We start from the raw sequence: 17881 nt of genomic DNA on the forward strand, positions 1-17881 counted from the left end.
TTTTATTGAAGCTATCCCTCTGATCCATTCAGCTTTCCTTTAACCCTGACCAGTCTCCTAGTCGCTGCTGCTAAAAAAAACACCCACACATCATGATGGGCTGTTGGAAAACAAGTAGGTTTTCGACAGTGCACGGAGGGGAGCACAGCTTTGTTTTTAGAACACATTTTGGACTCCCAGGAAAAAAGGTTGGAAGACACTGGATTTAAATGATGGAACTTCAATCTGCAGCAGTGCCTACATTCACTGACACGTTTAGTCTCAGCTTTTAATGGGTGGTCTCTGTGAAAGATAGGGAGCAAAGATAACAGTAAAAAAAAAACAACAAAAACCAAGTGATCCAGCAAAGATTTGATGATGCACGTTAAAAGATGTTTCGGTCATTGTGAGTTACTTTCCCTCTCCGTTTTTGTCAGGATGAGATATCAGCTCTTAGGCGCCGCCTGGAGAAATCAGAGAAAGAGAGGAATGAGTTGAGGCAGACTGCAGACAGCCTGGAGACCAAGGTTTGGACTGCAACACACACACACACACACACACCCATACACCAGTACGCACACATACCCATTGTTAATATTGCAATCCATGTGTGTAGGTTACAGCTGTGACATCTGAGCTAAGTGATGAGCGTTTCCGTGGAGATGCGGTAGGTCAGGCTCTGGATGTGGAAAGGGCAGAGAGACTTCGACTCAGCAGGGAGAACAAAGATCTGCAGGTAGGCCCACTAACAAACTCCTCTTTCTTACCAGTGATTGCACAGGCTCTGAGTAATTACTAATGACATAAAGGCAGCTTCCTGGGCGAAGTAAATGCTGTTTCCTTAAATCTCATTCTGAAACTAATTGCATCTTTTTGTTGTCCAACATGTGACTTTTTTCAAATGTAGACTCGACTAGACCAGTGTAAAGTTGCCATAGAAACACTGGAGAAGCAGCTGGAGGAGGAGAAGCAGAAAGCTCAGGTCGCTGCAAGCCAGAGAGGAGCTGCAACAGGTAAAGTCCATGTTTTTGTTTGACGGGGAGAATTAACCGCTCGGAAGGCAAAAACTGAAGTCATTTAGAGCTTTTTTATTGTGTTAATGTACCATATTGTTTTATTGCATTTGCTCACAGAGCTCACAGCAAATGCAATCAATCCTTAACTGCAAAATTCAACAGAATAAAGCATAGATTGACACCGAACTTTAAAAGCAAAAACAGAACTTTTTAAATAACAGGAAACAAAACGTAAAACGTCTGTGAAATCATGTAATCTCTGAAAATGAATTGATGGTTTTTGTGTCTGCATTTGTGACCTAATGCAGCAGGCATACACATGCTTAGAGCTAGATGTGCACTCCTCTTTTAACAGACCAACCAGCCCCCTGTAATGGAGGTGAGAGTTTTATTAAGTCTATATTTAACAAAACATTGGTAGAGAATGGGACTTGTGTTTCAGAAATCCTTGCTACAGCTTTGAATAAGAGGCAGGCAGGAAAAATGCAGCTTTAATGTGAATAATACTTTGGATGGATGGACAGACTGACTGGAAACATCAACAGATTTGACTTAGTGAGGTTCATATGAATATGACTCACTATGTAGACATAGAAGAGACGTAAGTTTTGTTCTGAGACCATGAGGTCAACTAGAAGTTAACGACTTAGCTTACATGGCTTCTTTATCACTGGTAAACAGATGGCACTATGTGATAGCATATGGCTGGTATTTGAAGAGGGTAGTGTGGTCACATCAGTTTTCTTTTTTATGCTGATGAAAAGATTCATGTACATCACTTCTTTGGCCCGGCAATGAAGAAGCAGTGTTGATGATTGGAGCAAAAATCTGCTGTGACTTCCTGAGTTCCTTCGTTCATGTGGATAATATTTTGGGAAGTACTTTGCATTAATATTTTTTTGGACTAAGTGCAAGCTTCTTTTGTGGGACAGCACTTTAATGTAATGCCAGGGCTTTTTTTTCTGACAGCCTGACATGCAGCATTTAAGCTGTATCTAGATAAACAACCTTTTTCTTAGATATATTTTCAAACTACCACCAATCAGCCCATCTCTCTGCTCTAAGCTTTACCCCTGAGGTCTGCACCACACATTCCTATGTGAAGAGAGCTGTAGAGTGACCGCGCTCTGAGGGAGGTGATCACCTTTGACTGACTTATTCGTTGTCTGCTCCCTGCACCCCTCCCAGACTTCTGTACCATGATGGTTTGGTACAAATACATGTACCGTTACACCCCTTTCTTTTACAGAACTGCTGTTCCCTGATTGTTTTAGCATCTTTCAGCAGGATAATGGCTGCTGCCACACTACAAAATGTTTTGAGGAACACAAGAAGTGTCAGATGTTAATTTAGCCTTCAAGTTTTCCAGATATTAATTCTGTGGAGCGTTTGTGGGTTGCGCTAAACAAACGACTTTAGTCAATGCAAGCTCCACCTTACAATTCCCAGAACTAATAGTTTGGTGCCAGATCTTCAGGGGTCTGGTTGAGTCCACACAGCAAAAGATCAGGTCTGTTTTGATGACAAAAGTAGGGCAGACTCAAGGCAAAGTTATGGTTTATTCTGAATAAAGCAAATGAAAGGGGGCCATGATTGTGCATTGGGGCACCCCGAGTGTAGCCAAAAGGATGAGTATGGTTGTGTCTTTAGTTGTTTTTGCTCTTTTGGCTGCTCCCTTCTGCAGGGGTCGCCACAGCTAACAAACTTGCACAAAAGAGTTGACAAGTTTTACACTAGATGGCCTTCCCGATGCAACATAGGCTTGAACCAGTGAAGATAAACTAGCCTCAAAAGTAATCATACAAGCATACGACAAGATTTGTGTTCATACAATAAGATCCACAAGTGTACCACAAGATTCACAAATGCATGTTTTTGAAATGTGCTCATTTCAAATTGCACAAGTACTAATATGCTACACATACAAATTGTCAAATACGTGTTCACAAATCACCTGCTTCAGAAAGATCGGTCAACACAAGTACATGGATCAGCTTGTCTGTGAATATGACTTTTGAGTTGTTCTTCATGCTCCTGATTCACGAATGTAATGCTGCATTCAAGGCTGGTGGAAAGCTGGGACATGTGAGCTTTACCAGATTAACCTGGGTTATTGGAAAAGACATTTCTGATTTGGCACTGTAAGATAAGATAAGATAAGATAAAACTTTACTGTCCATAGAAATGGAATTTTTTTGAGGGTCACATACACTTACATTGACATTACTGGAAGCCAAAATGTTAAGTGTGTGGACTGTGGGGCTGAATTAAACAACTAGGTTGTAGGTCATGCTTATGTCTTACTAAAGGTTTGCGCCCTGAACTCTGGAACAGTTCAGTCAGTTCAGCTGTCTGCAAGGAGTTTTAAATAACTAACGCCAAAAATGTTTCACCCTGACAATCATCCTTGACAAAGTCACATCCATCTGTTCTGCCTATCAGAAAGTGAGCTGGCCATGCAGCTGGAGTGCTGCCAGACGGAGGTTGAATTTGTCCGCAGACGTCTGAAGCAGACAGAGGAGAAGCTGGAGACAGAGAGACAGACGAGACAACAGTTCGATACCAAGGTGAGGAAGGTCACAGCGGCGTGCTCAGCTGCAGTAGCGGCAGATTAAATGTCTGAATGTAATAACGATCGTGTGTGCAGGTGGCAACTCTTCAGGCCCAGTTGGAGCAGTCAAGGAGGAACATAACTGATCTGAAACGTCACAGTCGTCGTGTGACCTCCGACCTTCAGGACGCACGAGTGCTCACAGACAGCCTGCAGAGCCGCATACATGAACTGGAGCGCAAACAGAGGAGGTTAAAATAGAACCATTTTGCCACATCATCTTTCTTTTCATACAAAATCTGATATTTTTTATACAAATATTTTTTGTTGATGGTGTATTAGTATTTGTTTTTTTCCCTCAAACTTTATTCATGTATGATTTACTTGGTGATTGTGGTGATTTTAAAGATGCAATTTTGGCCACATTACTCATATTTCTCCCACAGCGCTTTAATCTTTTCATCTGCTTGCTATTTCTGTGTGAATGTCTTTGTGTGTGTTAATACAGGTTTGATAATGAGTTGACTCAGGCTCTGGAGGAGGCCAACAATGAGAGGGAGCAGAAGGACAAAGCCTTCCAGGAAAACACAGCTCTGGGAACTGAAGTATTCAACCTGCGCCGCAACCTGCAGGTGTGTTTGAATTCATTTGTGGACTGTGTGTATTTTAATAGAAAATCGTGTAAGAAACCAGACTGCATTCTTCTGCATACTGTAAATCCCTGAAAATTGATGAGGGCCTTCTTAATCCTCTTGTTCATTCATGTCAGCAAACAGGTTGCAGTCATGGACAAAAGAGTGTTCCTCCTTTTTCCAATTCTAGGGTTTTATCTTTCAGGACATAATAAAAATAATTTAGCATTTACCTAGTTTTAAAATGTTTCAAATCTAATCTCAAGTGAACAAAAAAAATCACAACAGATTCCACTATGCCATTACTTATTAAACAAAAACAAAGCCAAAAATTAAAAACCTGTGAAAAAAGCCCATATTTTAGTAGAATTAAAGACATTCAGTAGTATCCAGGAGCTGCTGATCAAATGTATTGATTTACTGATTTTTATCAGTGATCACCTCTGTAAATGCTGGAGTTTTGTCAGTTTGCTGCTCTGCAGCGTACAGGTGTGTGTTAACACACTACCAGGGTGGAAAGACATCAGCAATGACTTTAGAGAAGCAACTGCTGCTGCTCATCAATTTGGGATGAGCTAAAAGTCACTTACACACGATTTGGAGTCCATTATTCTACAGAGAGAACGATTATTTACAAGCGGAACCCATTTAGGAAAGCTGCCAATCTTCCCAGGAGTGAACGTCCAGCAAACTCACCCCAAGTTCAGATCATAGAAATTGCAAGTTCCCCAAATCCCACCTCAGACTCTACAGACCCAAGTTAGCAGGTTAAAAATCACAACAGTACAGTTAGAAACACACTGAACAAGCTTGTTTGGAAGAGTTGCCAGAAAAAAAAAGTCTGCTCTTTGAAATTAATAAAGCCACGTGACCCGGGTTTGCAAAGTTGCATCTGGATGAAACACTGCACTTCTAGAACAATGTCTTTTGCATAGATGAAACCAAAGTAGCGACATAATGCAGAGCATCATGTTTGACATGAACCAAACACAGCAGATCAGCACAAACACCTCATACTAACGGTCAGCACAGTGGTGGAGGGTTGATGATTTGGGCTCCTTCCAGTCACTGAGTCGAACATGAACTCTTCTGTAGAATGTGAAATGTGAGGCTGACTGTCTGACAGCTGAAGCTTGGACCAAACTCGACCATGATTCAACAGAACAATGATCTCAAACACAGCAGCTGATCTACAACAGAACAGCTGAAGAAGAAAAAAAAGATTCAAGGTGTTGTAATGGTCTAGTCAAAGTCCAGAACCACAGCCTGATTGAAATGCTGTGGTGGGACCTTAAGAGAGCTGAGCAGAAACAGATGTCTGCTAACATCAATGGACTGAAAGAACGGAAAGAAGAATGGGCCAAAATTTCTCTACAACCATCTGAGAAACTGATAAGGGCATACAGAAAACAATGGTTTTATGGTATTTTTCCTAAAGATGGTTTTACAAGCTGTGTTTAAATCCGTTTCCTGAACAGCTTTTTCATTTTGACTTCATTTTTATTTAACAAGTGATGACATGGGGGAATCGGCTGTGTGTTTTAGTCAACTTGAGGTTAAGATTTAAATAATTTTCAATACTTTCACATACCTCTGTGTGTGTTTGTGTGTATGCAGGAGAGCCAAGCAGAGGTGAGCCGTCTCCAAAAGCAGAAGGAAGAATTGTGTGCTCAGATCCGGGACCTCAGCCTACCCGTTGATCTCGCCTTAGACTCGGTGCCAGACCTGAAGAAGCAGCTTCGCCTCTTGGAGAGCCAAGCCGGCGAGAGAGACGAGGAAATCACTAAACTGTCTGCCAAGATCCAACAGCAGCAACAGGTGCTCACGGCACACACTGATGTGATCAGACGGACCTTCCTACCTGCCGCCTGGCTCACCTCATCCGCTTTATCCCGCCGTTAGGTCCAAATGCGGTTCGAGATGGAGATGGAGAGGATGAAGCAGATCCATCAGAAGGAGTTGGAGGACAAAGAGGAGGAGTTAGAGGATGTCCACAAGTCTTCTCAGAGACGGGTGGGTTAAACTTATTTTCTATGAAACAAAACATTTGGACGTACTCCACAGCTGAATGGAAACACAGCTACTGACTCTTCTAGAAAAATGAAAATGAGATGTGGCAGCTGCTTAGTTAATATAAGCACTTATTTAAAAAAAGTTATTTCCATATTCCAAGGCCTCATATCCACTGCTCTAGATAAATTTGAATAAATGTTTTTTACCTGTAAAAAGCTAAAGTTGTCTGTCGAAACGAGTGTACAAAAATCCTGAAAACATTTCAATACATATGCCTGGCCTTTAGGTGGCGATAATCTTGGAATTCTTATTGCTTGTTGCTGAAATATGCCAAGGGTGGTAATGTTTTGGCTTTTGTGCATGTGTGTTAGCAAAATATCTCATGAACAACTGGACTGATTTTGTTAATGCTATCAAATAGTAATTATTGAATGTACATCCACAACTGATTAACCTTTATAGTCAACCTAATTCAAGATGGGGGCTACAGCCAACTAACCTTAGAAAACGCAAACATGGCTCTAATTCAGTCAATTTTACACATATTGAGCTAGAATTTGGTGTAATAGTAGCTGAGAATTGTTCACAACATATACTCTTTGTGCTATTTATTATGTGAGATTTTTGCTGAAAACTTTAGCCTTAACTATCAAAGTCAACCCTGTTTGTCTGTTAGCAAACTGTCACATGGACCACTGGACAGATTTTAATGAAAATCTCAGAGAGAAATCATCGGATGTGCATCTACAATTCAATCAATTTCAATCAATTCATTTAAAAAGCACTTTACATACCAAAAAGGAACCAAAGTGCTATACAGGTTAAATTAAAAAGTAAAATAGAAACAACCAAATAATAAAAAGCAATAAGTTATTAACAGTAGGATAAGAGCATAATAGAAAACAGGGGCTGGTCTAATGGTCATGCTCTGTGGAGAAAAAAGCCAGTTAAAAAGATGAGTTTTTAAAAGAGATTTAAAGTCAATCTCTTGAGGTTCTGCTAGAGGTTTAAGCAGACCTCACAGAAAAAGGGAGACTGTTCCAGAGTCTGGGAACCACAGCTGAAAAACCTCTGTCTCCTCTAGTAATGAGCCGGGTCCTGGGAACAACTAAGAGTTTGAGATCTTCAGATCTTAGACTTCTACTGGGTTTGTAAGGCTGTAAAGGCTTGTTAAGATACAGAGGTGCCAGACCATTTAGATATTTAAAAACTAAAAGCAAAATCTTCAAATCAATTCTAAAAGAAATGGGCAGCCAGTGGAGGGAACATAAAATTGATTAATAATTGGAGTCAATCCAATTCCATGGACCTGCTACAGCTAATCAGGAAAGGCAAAAATGGCAAAAACGCAATAAAATTTACAGATGTTAGGCTAAAATTTAATCTGTTAGGAGCTAAGAGTTATTCACAACACATAATCTAAGTGCTAATACAGTGCAGGAGATCTCACAATATTGTGTGTGATTGGGCATGTTGTTATCTTCAAGGTTGGACTAAATCTCAGCTACTACCACATCAAATTTTAGCAAACTTATGAGACAATAATGTTGTTCACGCTGATATTATTGACTTTACAAAGAAACTAAAGTCATTACTGTCAGCTTTTGAGGGCCAGAGTACTCTGTCTGTCTTCAGCTGAAGAAAATAAACCATTTTTTAACCCAATTTCATCCATTTTGCTGTTTTTTTTCCTTTCTCACATAAATATGCAACCAGAGATCATTTCCATTGCATCTCTTCCGTCAATACCCAAGCTCAACATTTCCTCAGGCTTTTTCCTGCAAACTCATCATCACACAGTCATATCATAACAGAGCCGTATCCTCCAGGGCGCTCGCTGTGGGATTACAATTATTTAAAGAGTTCAAATGTATACGACATCCAGGCTCTGACCTAGCCATTTCCCTCTGTAAATATCCAAGTTTAAAAATCTGAGCTATTTGGAAATAATTATAAGAACTCAATTTTCTGTCAAATCTAACAAGTGAATGCTGCTTATGGAATGTTATTCTGAGCTATTAGTTCTGATATATTAACACAACTGTACAGCACAAATAAACTTGTTCATCTGACATCAGGCTTAGGAGACCAATGGTATGCTTTTCAATGCTTCCCCATGAAGGAGACTTTTGCTTTATGCCCATCATTACACACACTCTTGCTGCAGGGGAAATATCCTGATAGATAGAATAAAAGCGTGTCCAGGCTGATTATTCATTTCCATAGCTTAAGTGTTTATAATGTCTGTGTGTGCAGCTGAGGCAGCTGGAGATGCAGCTGGAGCAGGAATACGAGGAGAAGCAAATGGTGATTCATGAGAAGCACGACCTGGAAGGACTCGTTGCAACTCTGTGTGACCAGGTAACCCCACCTGTGTGGGATTTAATCTCAGTGTAAATCCAGCTGTTCTGCGAAGGCCTCAGAGGTTCGTTACAAAACATTAGCGATCAAACAGCATCATGAAGACCAAGGAGCACACCAGAGAAGACAGGGATAAAGTTGTTGAGACGTTTAAAGCAAGGTTAGAATATAAATCAATATCCCAGGTCTTGAACATCTCACAGAGCTCTGTTCAGTCTATCATCTGAAAAGAGGGATAACTGTTGTGTTGTGGGTTTTCTTTTAGTTATTTTGTTATTTATATTACTTCTAGTTTGTTTTCTTACTATTTCTGAAGTGTTTTATCTACTTGTTTTCCTCCATGTATTATTGGTCGTAGGTTCCTTAGTTCTCCTTGCCTTTAATTCATCATTCATGTATGTCTTTTTGCTTTGCTACCTCGTCAGCTTGCTATTGTATTTAAGTTGAGGTTTTACTTGGTCACCTGCTGCTGGAGTGTGCACATTGGGTTCTCACTCAATGCAAAATTATGACATAGATCTTGGATACAAGCAGCAGAAACGCGTTTCCTCTGTAGGATGGCTGAGCTTAGCCTTAAAGATACGGAAAGCTTGGTCATTTGAGAGAAACTCAAATTCGAGCCGCTGCTCCTTCACATTCAGCTGATGTGGATTTACAAGTCTGATTAAGATGCTTGCTGGTCATCTCCCTTTTGAGGTATTTCAAGCATGCCCTTGACACAACAGAAACAAAATTGTTTTTCCAAAATGTTAGAAAATGTAATAAACCAATGGCACAGCAGCGCAGTGCCTAGAGCAAGAGGGTCACAGGATTGCTTCCCGACCTGGGGCCTCTCTGGGTGGAGTTTGCATGTTCTCCCTGTGCTCATGTCGGTTTACTCCGGGTACTCCAGTTTCCTCCCACAGACCAAAAACATGCATGCTAAGTTAGCTGGTAGCTCTAAAATTGTCCCTAGGTGTGAATGAGAGTGTGAATGGTTGTTTGTCTCGTTTGTCTCCACGTGTCCCTGTCATGGACTTGCGACCTGTCCAGAGTGTCCTCCGCCTCTCACATAGTGATAGCTGGAGATAGGCACCAGCTCCTTGTGACCCGGAAAGGAGAGGCAGGTAAAGAAAGAGTATGGATGGAAATAAACCAAGTTGCGTCATGTTGCAGGTGGGGCACAGAGACTTCGATGTCGAGAAGAAACTGAGAAGAGACTTGAAGAGAACTCATGCTCTGCTGGCTGATGCTCAGTTGCTTTTGGCCACCATTGACAGTTCAGGCCAGAGCCTTCCTGATGGAAGCAAAGACCAGATAGAGCATCTACACTGCCAGGTGTGCCCACGTACATAAAACCTTCCCCCCAGTAGGACTCACCCTGACCTTTGTCTGAGAAACAGTCACGCTCTCTGTTCTCCTGTTTAGCTTGAGGAGAGCGAGTCAAAGCTTGCGGAGGCTGTGAACATGCAGAAAACTCTCTCCCAGGAGTTGGACAACACTCAGGTGGAACTGGAAAATATCTGTAGGCAGAAAAGTCTGGTGAGTGTAACTTCTTACTCATGCATGGTCTGAACAAATGACTTATGTCCAGTGGATGGGGGGTAAATGATTGCCACCTTTATAAAAGAGCAAATTTGAGAAAATACAGTTTGGGGGAAAAGTCTGACACACCTTTTGATTTATAGTTTACTTTAAAGGAGCCAGACTAATATTTTCAAGTCATTCTTGATGAGTAGTTCCCCAGGTTTTCTGAAAGTCTTTTAGTTTTTTCCTTTGGACATTGACTGAAGTCCTCGAGAGGAAATAAGTTTTGCAGCATTTAGTCTTACAAAAGTAAGTTATCATAGGGCTTTATAAAAGAAAGTTGATGTATGTCAGAAGTTTGGGCTGTAGCTCCAAAATTTTGTTAAAACATTTCTAGTTTTGGCTTGCCATTTGTTTTTGCCGAGTGACATCTTATGTTGATTTCTGTTGGCTTTCTGGCTCCTTGTAAACAGATTTGATGAAGCTGAAACTGTGAAGTGACTGTGTTTAACTTTACCTGTGTGTGAGTGCAGGTGGATGAGCAGTTGGCTCTGCTGCAGCATGAGAAAGTGGACCTCCTGAAGAGGCTTGAGGAGGACCAGGAGGACCTCAATGAGCTGATGAAGAAACACAAAGCACTTATTGCACAAGTATTTCCCTCTCTTAGTTGCACTGTCAATACCCTATTTATCTCCTAATTGTCAGTGAATGAAAGAAACAGCTTTGGTCCCACTTTTTCCCCTTCAGTCCTCCAGCGACATCTCTCAGATCAGAGACCTACAAGCTGAACTGGAGGAAGTGAAGAAACAGAGACAGTCACTCCAAGAGGAGGTAACCCCTGTTTGACAAGCAGAAAATAAAAACAGCACTAAGAACTTTATGGGCTGAGTGAGCTGTTGAAAGTGCTGGAGATGAGATTGTTATGGCTTTCCGCATCATTAAACCTCCTTGTTGCACATCTTAATGTAACCGCGAGCTGCAGGTGGAGCTCCGTCATGCTCACTGATATGTCTGTGCAGAATTGAAATGTGTTTGGCTCACCCTGCTCCAAACCTCCTCCTCGTGCAGCTTCAGCAGTGTGTGTCGAGGCTGCAGTTTCTGGAGTCGTCCACTGTGGGGCGCAGCATCGTCAGTAAACAGGAGGCTCGTGTCTGTGACCTGGAGAACAAACTGGAGTTTCAGAAAGGCCAAGTCAAAAGGTTCGAGGTAAGATCAGATAATTCCTTTCCTATTTCGGCACGTAATTACCATATCTGATATCGAAATCCCTGCTTGGCTTTATCTCGGCCGTGGCCTAATTTGTGCAAATGTGCAGGTGCTGGTGCTGCGTTTGAGGGACAGTGTGGTGCGTCTGGGAGAAGAGCTGGAGCAGAGTGCCCAGGCTGAAGCTCGGGAGAGAGAGAACGCCCGCTACTACCAGCAGCGCCTGCAGGAGATGAGGGTGGAGATGGAGGAGCTGAGCCAGCGGGAGCAGGAGAGCAGCCGCAGACAAATGGAGCTGGTAAAAACTGCACAAACCACTCTTTGCCCTCGTAAAACAGGTCACTGACTGTTTACACATAAAATCTGCTCAGAGATGCTGTAAGCATAGTTTAGAATATCATTTGAAACAACAAACATAACTTGAATATTCTTAAAAGCTTGTAAAAAACAATTTCAAAAACTGTAAGGAGCCACTGTATAGAAGTGTATTGGTACGCCAATAACGTACCTCGTTATGGGGGTTATAGTTCAGTATGGGTTTGATAAAACAAGAATGACAAACGGATTCCAAATGCTAATGTTTACTTTTTTTAAACAGACAATAACTCTTCCAGAAGCTGAGACAGAAAAACAAAGCACCCTTGGTAGTGAGGAGGGTCTAAAGTAGCAGGGCATGTACAGCAAGGTTAGGATTTGTCAGCAAACTTTAAAATGAATTCTAAAACAAACTAAGAGCCAATAAAAAGAAGCAAGCATAGGGGGAACATGTTCTTTGTTTCCATAAGAAGACGAGCTGCAGCATTCTGGACCAGCTGCAGTTGTGAGAGTCCGGCCTGATTAACACCAACATAAAGGGAGTTACAATGGTCTGGCTTGGATGTAATGAAAGTCTGAATCACTCGAGCAAAGGTTTTAAAAAATAAAAATGGTTTCACCTTAGATTAAAGCCTCAGTTTTAAAAAAAAAAGGATCTCTTTACTACCGAACTAATCTATTTCTTAAAATTAAAATGTAAATCAAATATCACCCCTAAATCTACACTGGACTTAACAAATGGCTCCAGGCTACCCAGATCTGTAGAATCGCAGCAATCACTGGGACCAAACATGACTTCAGTTTTTTAAATTTGAGAACGTTCGAAACCATCAAAGCTTTGATCTCAGTGAGACAAACAAACAGTGGTTTTAATGGAAAGCAATGATTACGCTTCAGATGAAGGTAGAGCTGTGTATCATCTGCATATAAATGAAAACAGATGTTAAATTTCCTGAAAATGGAGCCTAAGGGGAGAAGGGCAATGGAAAACAAATTTTGCCCAAGAATAGATCCCTGGGGAACTCCACATGTGAGAGGGGCTGAGGAGGAAACAACCTGTCAGACAGGTAAAACCTTAACTAATATAGTAGAGCCTTTAATGCCACAGCCAGGAGCAACTCAATACCGGTCTTTATAAAAATTTAACTGCTGAACCTAAAGGTGTGATGGCTGATACATTAATCGAGTTACTTTAATTTAAAACATACACAAACCTGGTATTACAACCCTCAGTGTCCAGTGTTGCCATCTTTCATACTACAGACTCACCCAGACAAACTGGTTGTGGGTCTTTGCTCAGAGCTGTAAAACATCTCGTGTCATCGACTTTTTCCTTTCTTATCTTTCCTTCTCTCATCGTCTATAAGCCTGTCTTGAATCCTTTCATTGCTCTATACTTCTCCTGTACCATTGTTGAATCGCAAATGATAAAGTTGCCCAGACGTGATGATTTTTTTTCTTCATTTTCTCTGGCTTTCCTTTCCACTGTAGACAAGATACCCCTCACACCACCACCACCACCACCACCTCCGCACACACACACTCACACTGCAGTACCTGGGCAGCACGTAAGCTGCTAAATATAATCCCCAACAGGCGATACTCTAAATCCAAGCTGTGAGACACCATTTTAGAGGCAGGTTGGCAGGAAACACTTCCTCCAGGCGATGATTGAAAGCACGCCACACTTCCAGAGCATCCACTTCTCTGCTGATCTCATTACCAGAAACAGCAGCTGGTCTATTATCTGGGAAGTTTGAAAAATATCATTGTCGTGAGTGAAGACTGCGGTCATAGCAACACTGAAAGCTCACACAGAGTTTCTCCACATACACTCACGCAGGATCAACATGTAAGCAAACATACAAATTCATCACTGTAACAGGAGTTTTCTCCTGCCGAGGCTTAATAAATGACACGGTGGAATCTCTTCTGTGTTAGATTTGAATAAATGTATGACCTGGTAAAGACCAGATCATTTTTATGTCCTAATATGTAAAACCCTAGAACTGAAAGAGGCTGGACTTTCTTTTTGTCATGACTTGAAATGATTTGCTACAAGCAACAAATGAAATATGAAAAACATCATAAGAATCTTTTCCTTGATACTACTATAATTATACTGAAGCTAATTGTTGAGAAAGAAGTCATGTCTACTTAAAAGCACAAAGAAATGCAGAAATATATCCCCTTTATTTGGTACACCTGTGAAATCTAATTGTTATTTGTACCAAGACAGCGCTTTTAATATAATGAACTTTTATCATCAGTGCTCGAAGCAGAGGATGGTGGGGTTCTGAACTGCATCACATTAAAATCTTAAGATTTTGCTGTCCAATTAACCATGGATTGATTTAAAAAATTTTCAGGTAACCAACGGACCTCATGTCTTGTTCTCGCTCAGATTACTTTGTGGCCTCTGAGCTCAGGAAAAGCAGGAGCTTCAATAATTATTCAGTTATTAGTAAAAAGTCATTCACACACGAAGCTGCCCTTTAACACCTCTCCGGCTGTGCAGACGCACAGAAGCATCATGAATAGACATATTCATGCGCACATCAGACACGTTTATCCTCCTCCCACTTATGTAGTGTTCTTAACGCCATCTCTCCCCCATCCTGCTTCCTCTCTGCTAGACTGTGAATAACTCTCATTGTCCCTTCATGGTTACAGGCAGACACACACTCCATTATGAGCCTCTATGAAAACCACTACACCCACACCTGTCTCTTCAAAGCCAACAAAGCCTGTGGCTTTAAAAGCTTAAGCGTGTGTAAGCGTGTACGCGTTGGTGTTTGTCTTTGAAGGTATGCGACCGGATAGGCTGGATTAAAAAAAAAAAGAAAGAAAAAAGAAAACACAGGTGAGATGAATTAATAAATTACTGTTTTCCCAATTTTAGTGTGTGTATGAAAGAGTTTTCTTCAAAATAAACTGAACAGACATCAACATCATACCATAAGTCATAACTATGTGTGTGTTTAAGAGGACATAACGTTGATTGGGCCTTAGGGGTCTTTACAGTTTGGTGTGAGATGAAAACACACATGGCTGACCTGTTGAAGGTGAGCGTCATGTTCATCCACTACGGTCACAAACATCATTTTATCTGACTTGTTCACAGGAAATGCAGGTGGAGGAACTCACTGCTGTCAGGCAGACGTTACAGGCCGACCTGGAGACGTCCATCCGCCGCATCGTTGATCTACAGGCCGCCCTGGAGGAGGTGGAGTCGAGCGACGAGAGTGACTCTGAAAGGTAGTTAGACTCTAGTGAGGTACTTTCCTAACTGAAACATCATATCTGCATTATTTTTTTATTTAGTCTTTCACCACTCTGTTCCTAAATCCAGCGTTCAAACTGCTGTGGAGTCCTTTACTCAAAAGAAAGACCTGTAAGAAACCCATGACTGTGTGTGTGAAGTCGCAGCGTGTGTGGTTGTGATTTCCAGGCTTGTGGGTGTCACCCAAACAGCAGGTGTCACCAGTAAGCATTTTAGGGCGCTTAGGAATTTAAACCAAAACCAGCTTTTTAAAGGATAATTCTTGTCCATTGTGACTTGTTTTGGTCATAATTTGTATTTACTGAAGCAGCTGGACAGTAAAGACTTAATGATCAAGACCAAGCAAGACCATTTGACTCACTGACTGAAGGCTGAAAAAGATTGGACAAATCTACAGCTGTCTACCAGTATATAGTGTTTTTTTCTGTACAAATGCTTCTTCATGTCCAAACATCTGTAGAACCTTGGAAAAATGAAGATAATTTCTTCACCCTTTAAATACAACACATTTCTCTGCAGACAACAAAGAACCTTTTTCTTGCAAACTTCTTATTTCTCAATAGCCCCAAACCAACACTGGCTCTAGAGCAGCATTTGTGATTTGCGCAGGTCTCGACGTTTTTGCTAAACACTTGGAAGGAGTTGGTTGGATGAAATGGATGTTTTGCTGACTTCATTTTTTCACTAAATCATAAATATTTAAAAAAGAAAGAAAGAAATATTGTAAGAATTGAAGAAGAGAAGCCAGTGAAGAAAATATGGTGGAAAATATAGACAGAAGATGGGGCTGGAACAAGAGGAAGTCACTTAACCATCAAATAGTGGAACATAATGTGGTAATAAGGTCTTTATGTTTTGTTTCAGTCGCTTGTTTTTGTTCAGGTGAGTTAAAGGGATAGTCTCGTCATTTTTGAAGTGATGTGCTTTCAAAAGGTTAGTACTTATCAGTCATAGAGTACAGAGTATGGAGAAAAGGGCAGAAGTCTTGTCCGGGCTAGGTTAATGGCTAGCCCAATGATGGCCTGTTTTAAAAATCATTCTTCAGGCTTATAAAAGAAGTCATTCTCAAAAACATCATACAGGTACATACACTGTTTTCTTAACCGAATTATGTCTGCTTTACTGTGCAACTGTACCAGTGCTGTGCATGGATTGTGTGTATGCCGATGGTGCAGAAAGGCTGCTAAATGTGTAAATGTGTCAGTTTGACCCGTGTAAACTTTTTGGACCCACTAGACATGCTGATCAGGCAAACTGATATGTTTGCATAGTTGCGGACATTGTTTGGCTCAGAAAAGAGGCAACAAACTAAACAAACTCTTTTATGCAACAATATAGAGGTTTAATATTAGCGTTCTTTCACATCAGTATGTTTTTGAGAAAATGAGCCTGAAAACTGATTTAAAAAAAAATGGTCCTTTGTTTGGGTATCCTTTAGCCTGGACTGGATGAAGACTCTTGACCTTTCCTCCACACTCTGTACTCTATGACTGATGCCACGGCTGAAAAAGTACTAACTATTGATAAATTTAATAGAACATTGCTTCAAAAATGACTGCAGAAATTACGTCAACCATCTCAAATAACTGTGTACCCATGTTATGTAAAAAAAGTGCCAAAAATCCCCACAGAGTGCAGAAAAAGGAAACGAGTTAGTAAACATATGTTAGTGTATTGTTCTAGTAACTCAAACTGTAGTTATTGGTCAGATTTTTTTGTTTCTGATTCGATTTTTGTACAGTTTTATAGTAACACACTATTGATTATAACACGTTTTCAGCAGCAAACTAAACATTTAAAGCTAACTAAAGTATTTTCAAGAGATGTTACCATTACTGAAATCACTACAGCATCAGCAGCAATGAGTGGCTTGAAGGAAGGGATGGTTGTATTAGTGACGAAACAAGGTGAAGGAAGTTAACAGAGCGTTTCCTCAGGACTTGAGTAGGAAGCAAAGTATGAGGAACACACAGGAAATTTAAACAGCTCCAGGGTTTTGTTTGTTCATTCTCAGCTCCTAGAGTATTATGATGATGCAACACAAGAAGGAGCTTAGGAGTCAGAATTTTTGGAGCAAGATCCAAAAAAATCGACCTTTTTAATCATTTAATCATATCATTTAACAGGCCTGCTATTAACCTGCGAAAGTAATTTAACTGCACAGAAAAACGTCATAAGATGGGTTGTATTATAGTATGGTGCTGTCTGTTAGTCCACTTGTTTGTCCGTCTGTGGACTATTTCTTGTCTGAGCTCGAACTCTGCAGCCGTGTAATGAAGTAATGTCAAACTGCACAGCTGGACACCTCATGGATCGAGAATGATCCCGATTGATTTCAAGGTAATGGGGTCAAAGGTCAAGGTCACAGGTGACACCTTTGTGAAAACCTTGTCTATTCTCCAGCTTCACATCTGAGTAACATAGCAATGATAAACCCTTTGTTCCCTAGAATGTGCCTCCTGACAGGCGTATTATGTAGCGTTGGTGGTACTCTTATTGCAGTAGGTTTTAAACTTAACTGTGGCCTTGTGATAAGAAGAATGATTTTAACAGAAAGAACTTCCTTTAGATAATAATAAATGAAACCCAACATTGTTCATGTTTAGAAAAGCATTCAAACACGTGTTTCAGGTCAGAGTTTTCTTTTTTTTCTAACAAGGTCATTTAAAACTAGATATTTGACCCAATACTGTATTTTCTTGTTGGTCTCAAGCTTCCTCTGTCCTTAGCTGAACTCTGGGTTTGTGTTCATCTACCTGAACTGTCTGGCTTGTTTCCTGACACACAAATCTTACTTTGATGAGAACAATTTCTTTACTGAAACAAACATAGGTAAATAAAAAAATACAAAAAATAATCTCTGTGTGACAAGAATTATCCTTTACAGGTGCTGGTCATAAAATTAGAATATCATGAAAAAGTAGATTGATTTCAGTAATTCCATTTAAAAAGTGAAACTTGTATATTATATTCATACATTACATACAAACTCATATATTTCAAATGTTTATTTCGTTTAATT

The 17881-nt window shown here is 40.6% G+C and overlaps 1 protein-coding gene across 4 annotated transcripts in view; it reads left to right on the forward strand.

Annotated features, from left to right (window-relative positions):
* LOC108245387 (unconventional myosin-XVIIIb) overlaps positions 1-17881 on the forward strand; it is a 59797-nt gene that overhangs the window by 35879 nt on the left and 6037 nt on the right. For 2 of the 4 annotated variants that reach the window (XM_017432268.3, XM_017432270.3), the window contains 17 exons: positions 417-506; positions 596-715; positions 887-992; positions 3438-3562; positions 3643-3797; positions 4055-4178; positions 5796-5996; positions 6081-6191; positions 8448-8552; positions 9708-9869; positions 9960-10073; positions 10592-10708; positions 10806-10889; positions 11127-11264; positions 11374-11559; positions 14701-14834; positions 14929-14970. In XM_017432268.3, coding sequence (XP_017287757.1) covers positions 417-506; positions 596-715; positions 887-992; positions 3438-3562; positions 3643-3797; positions 4055-4178; positions 5796-5996; positions 6081-6191; positions 8448-8552; positions 9708-9869; positions 9960-10073; positions 10592-10708; positions 10806-10889; positions 11127-11264; positions 11374-11559; positions 14701-14834; positions 14929-14970 — 2114 coding nt within the window. Of the gene's footprint in view, positions 1-416; positions 507-595; positions 716-886; positions 993-3437; positions 3563-3642; positions 3798-4054; positions 4179-5795; positions 5997-6080; positions 6192-8447; positions 8553-9707; positions 9870-9959; positions 10074-10591; positions 10709-10805; positions 10890-11126; positions 11265-11373; positions 11560-14700; positions 14835-14928; positions 15063-17881 lie in introns of all 4 variants that reach the window. The other 2 variants (XR_005234013.1, XM_017432269.3) reach the window with 2 other exon arrangements.

The sequence above is a fragment of the Kryptolebias marmoratus genome, linkage group LG14, assembly GCF_001649575.2.
Source record: "Kryptolebias marmoratus isolate JLee-2015 linkage group LG14, ASM164957v2, whole genome shotgun sequence".
NCBI classification, from domain to species: Eukaryota; Metazoa; Chordata; class Actinopteri; order Cyprinodontiformes; family Rivulidae; genus Kryptolebias; species Kryptolebias marmoratus.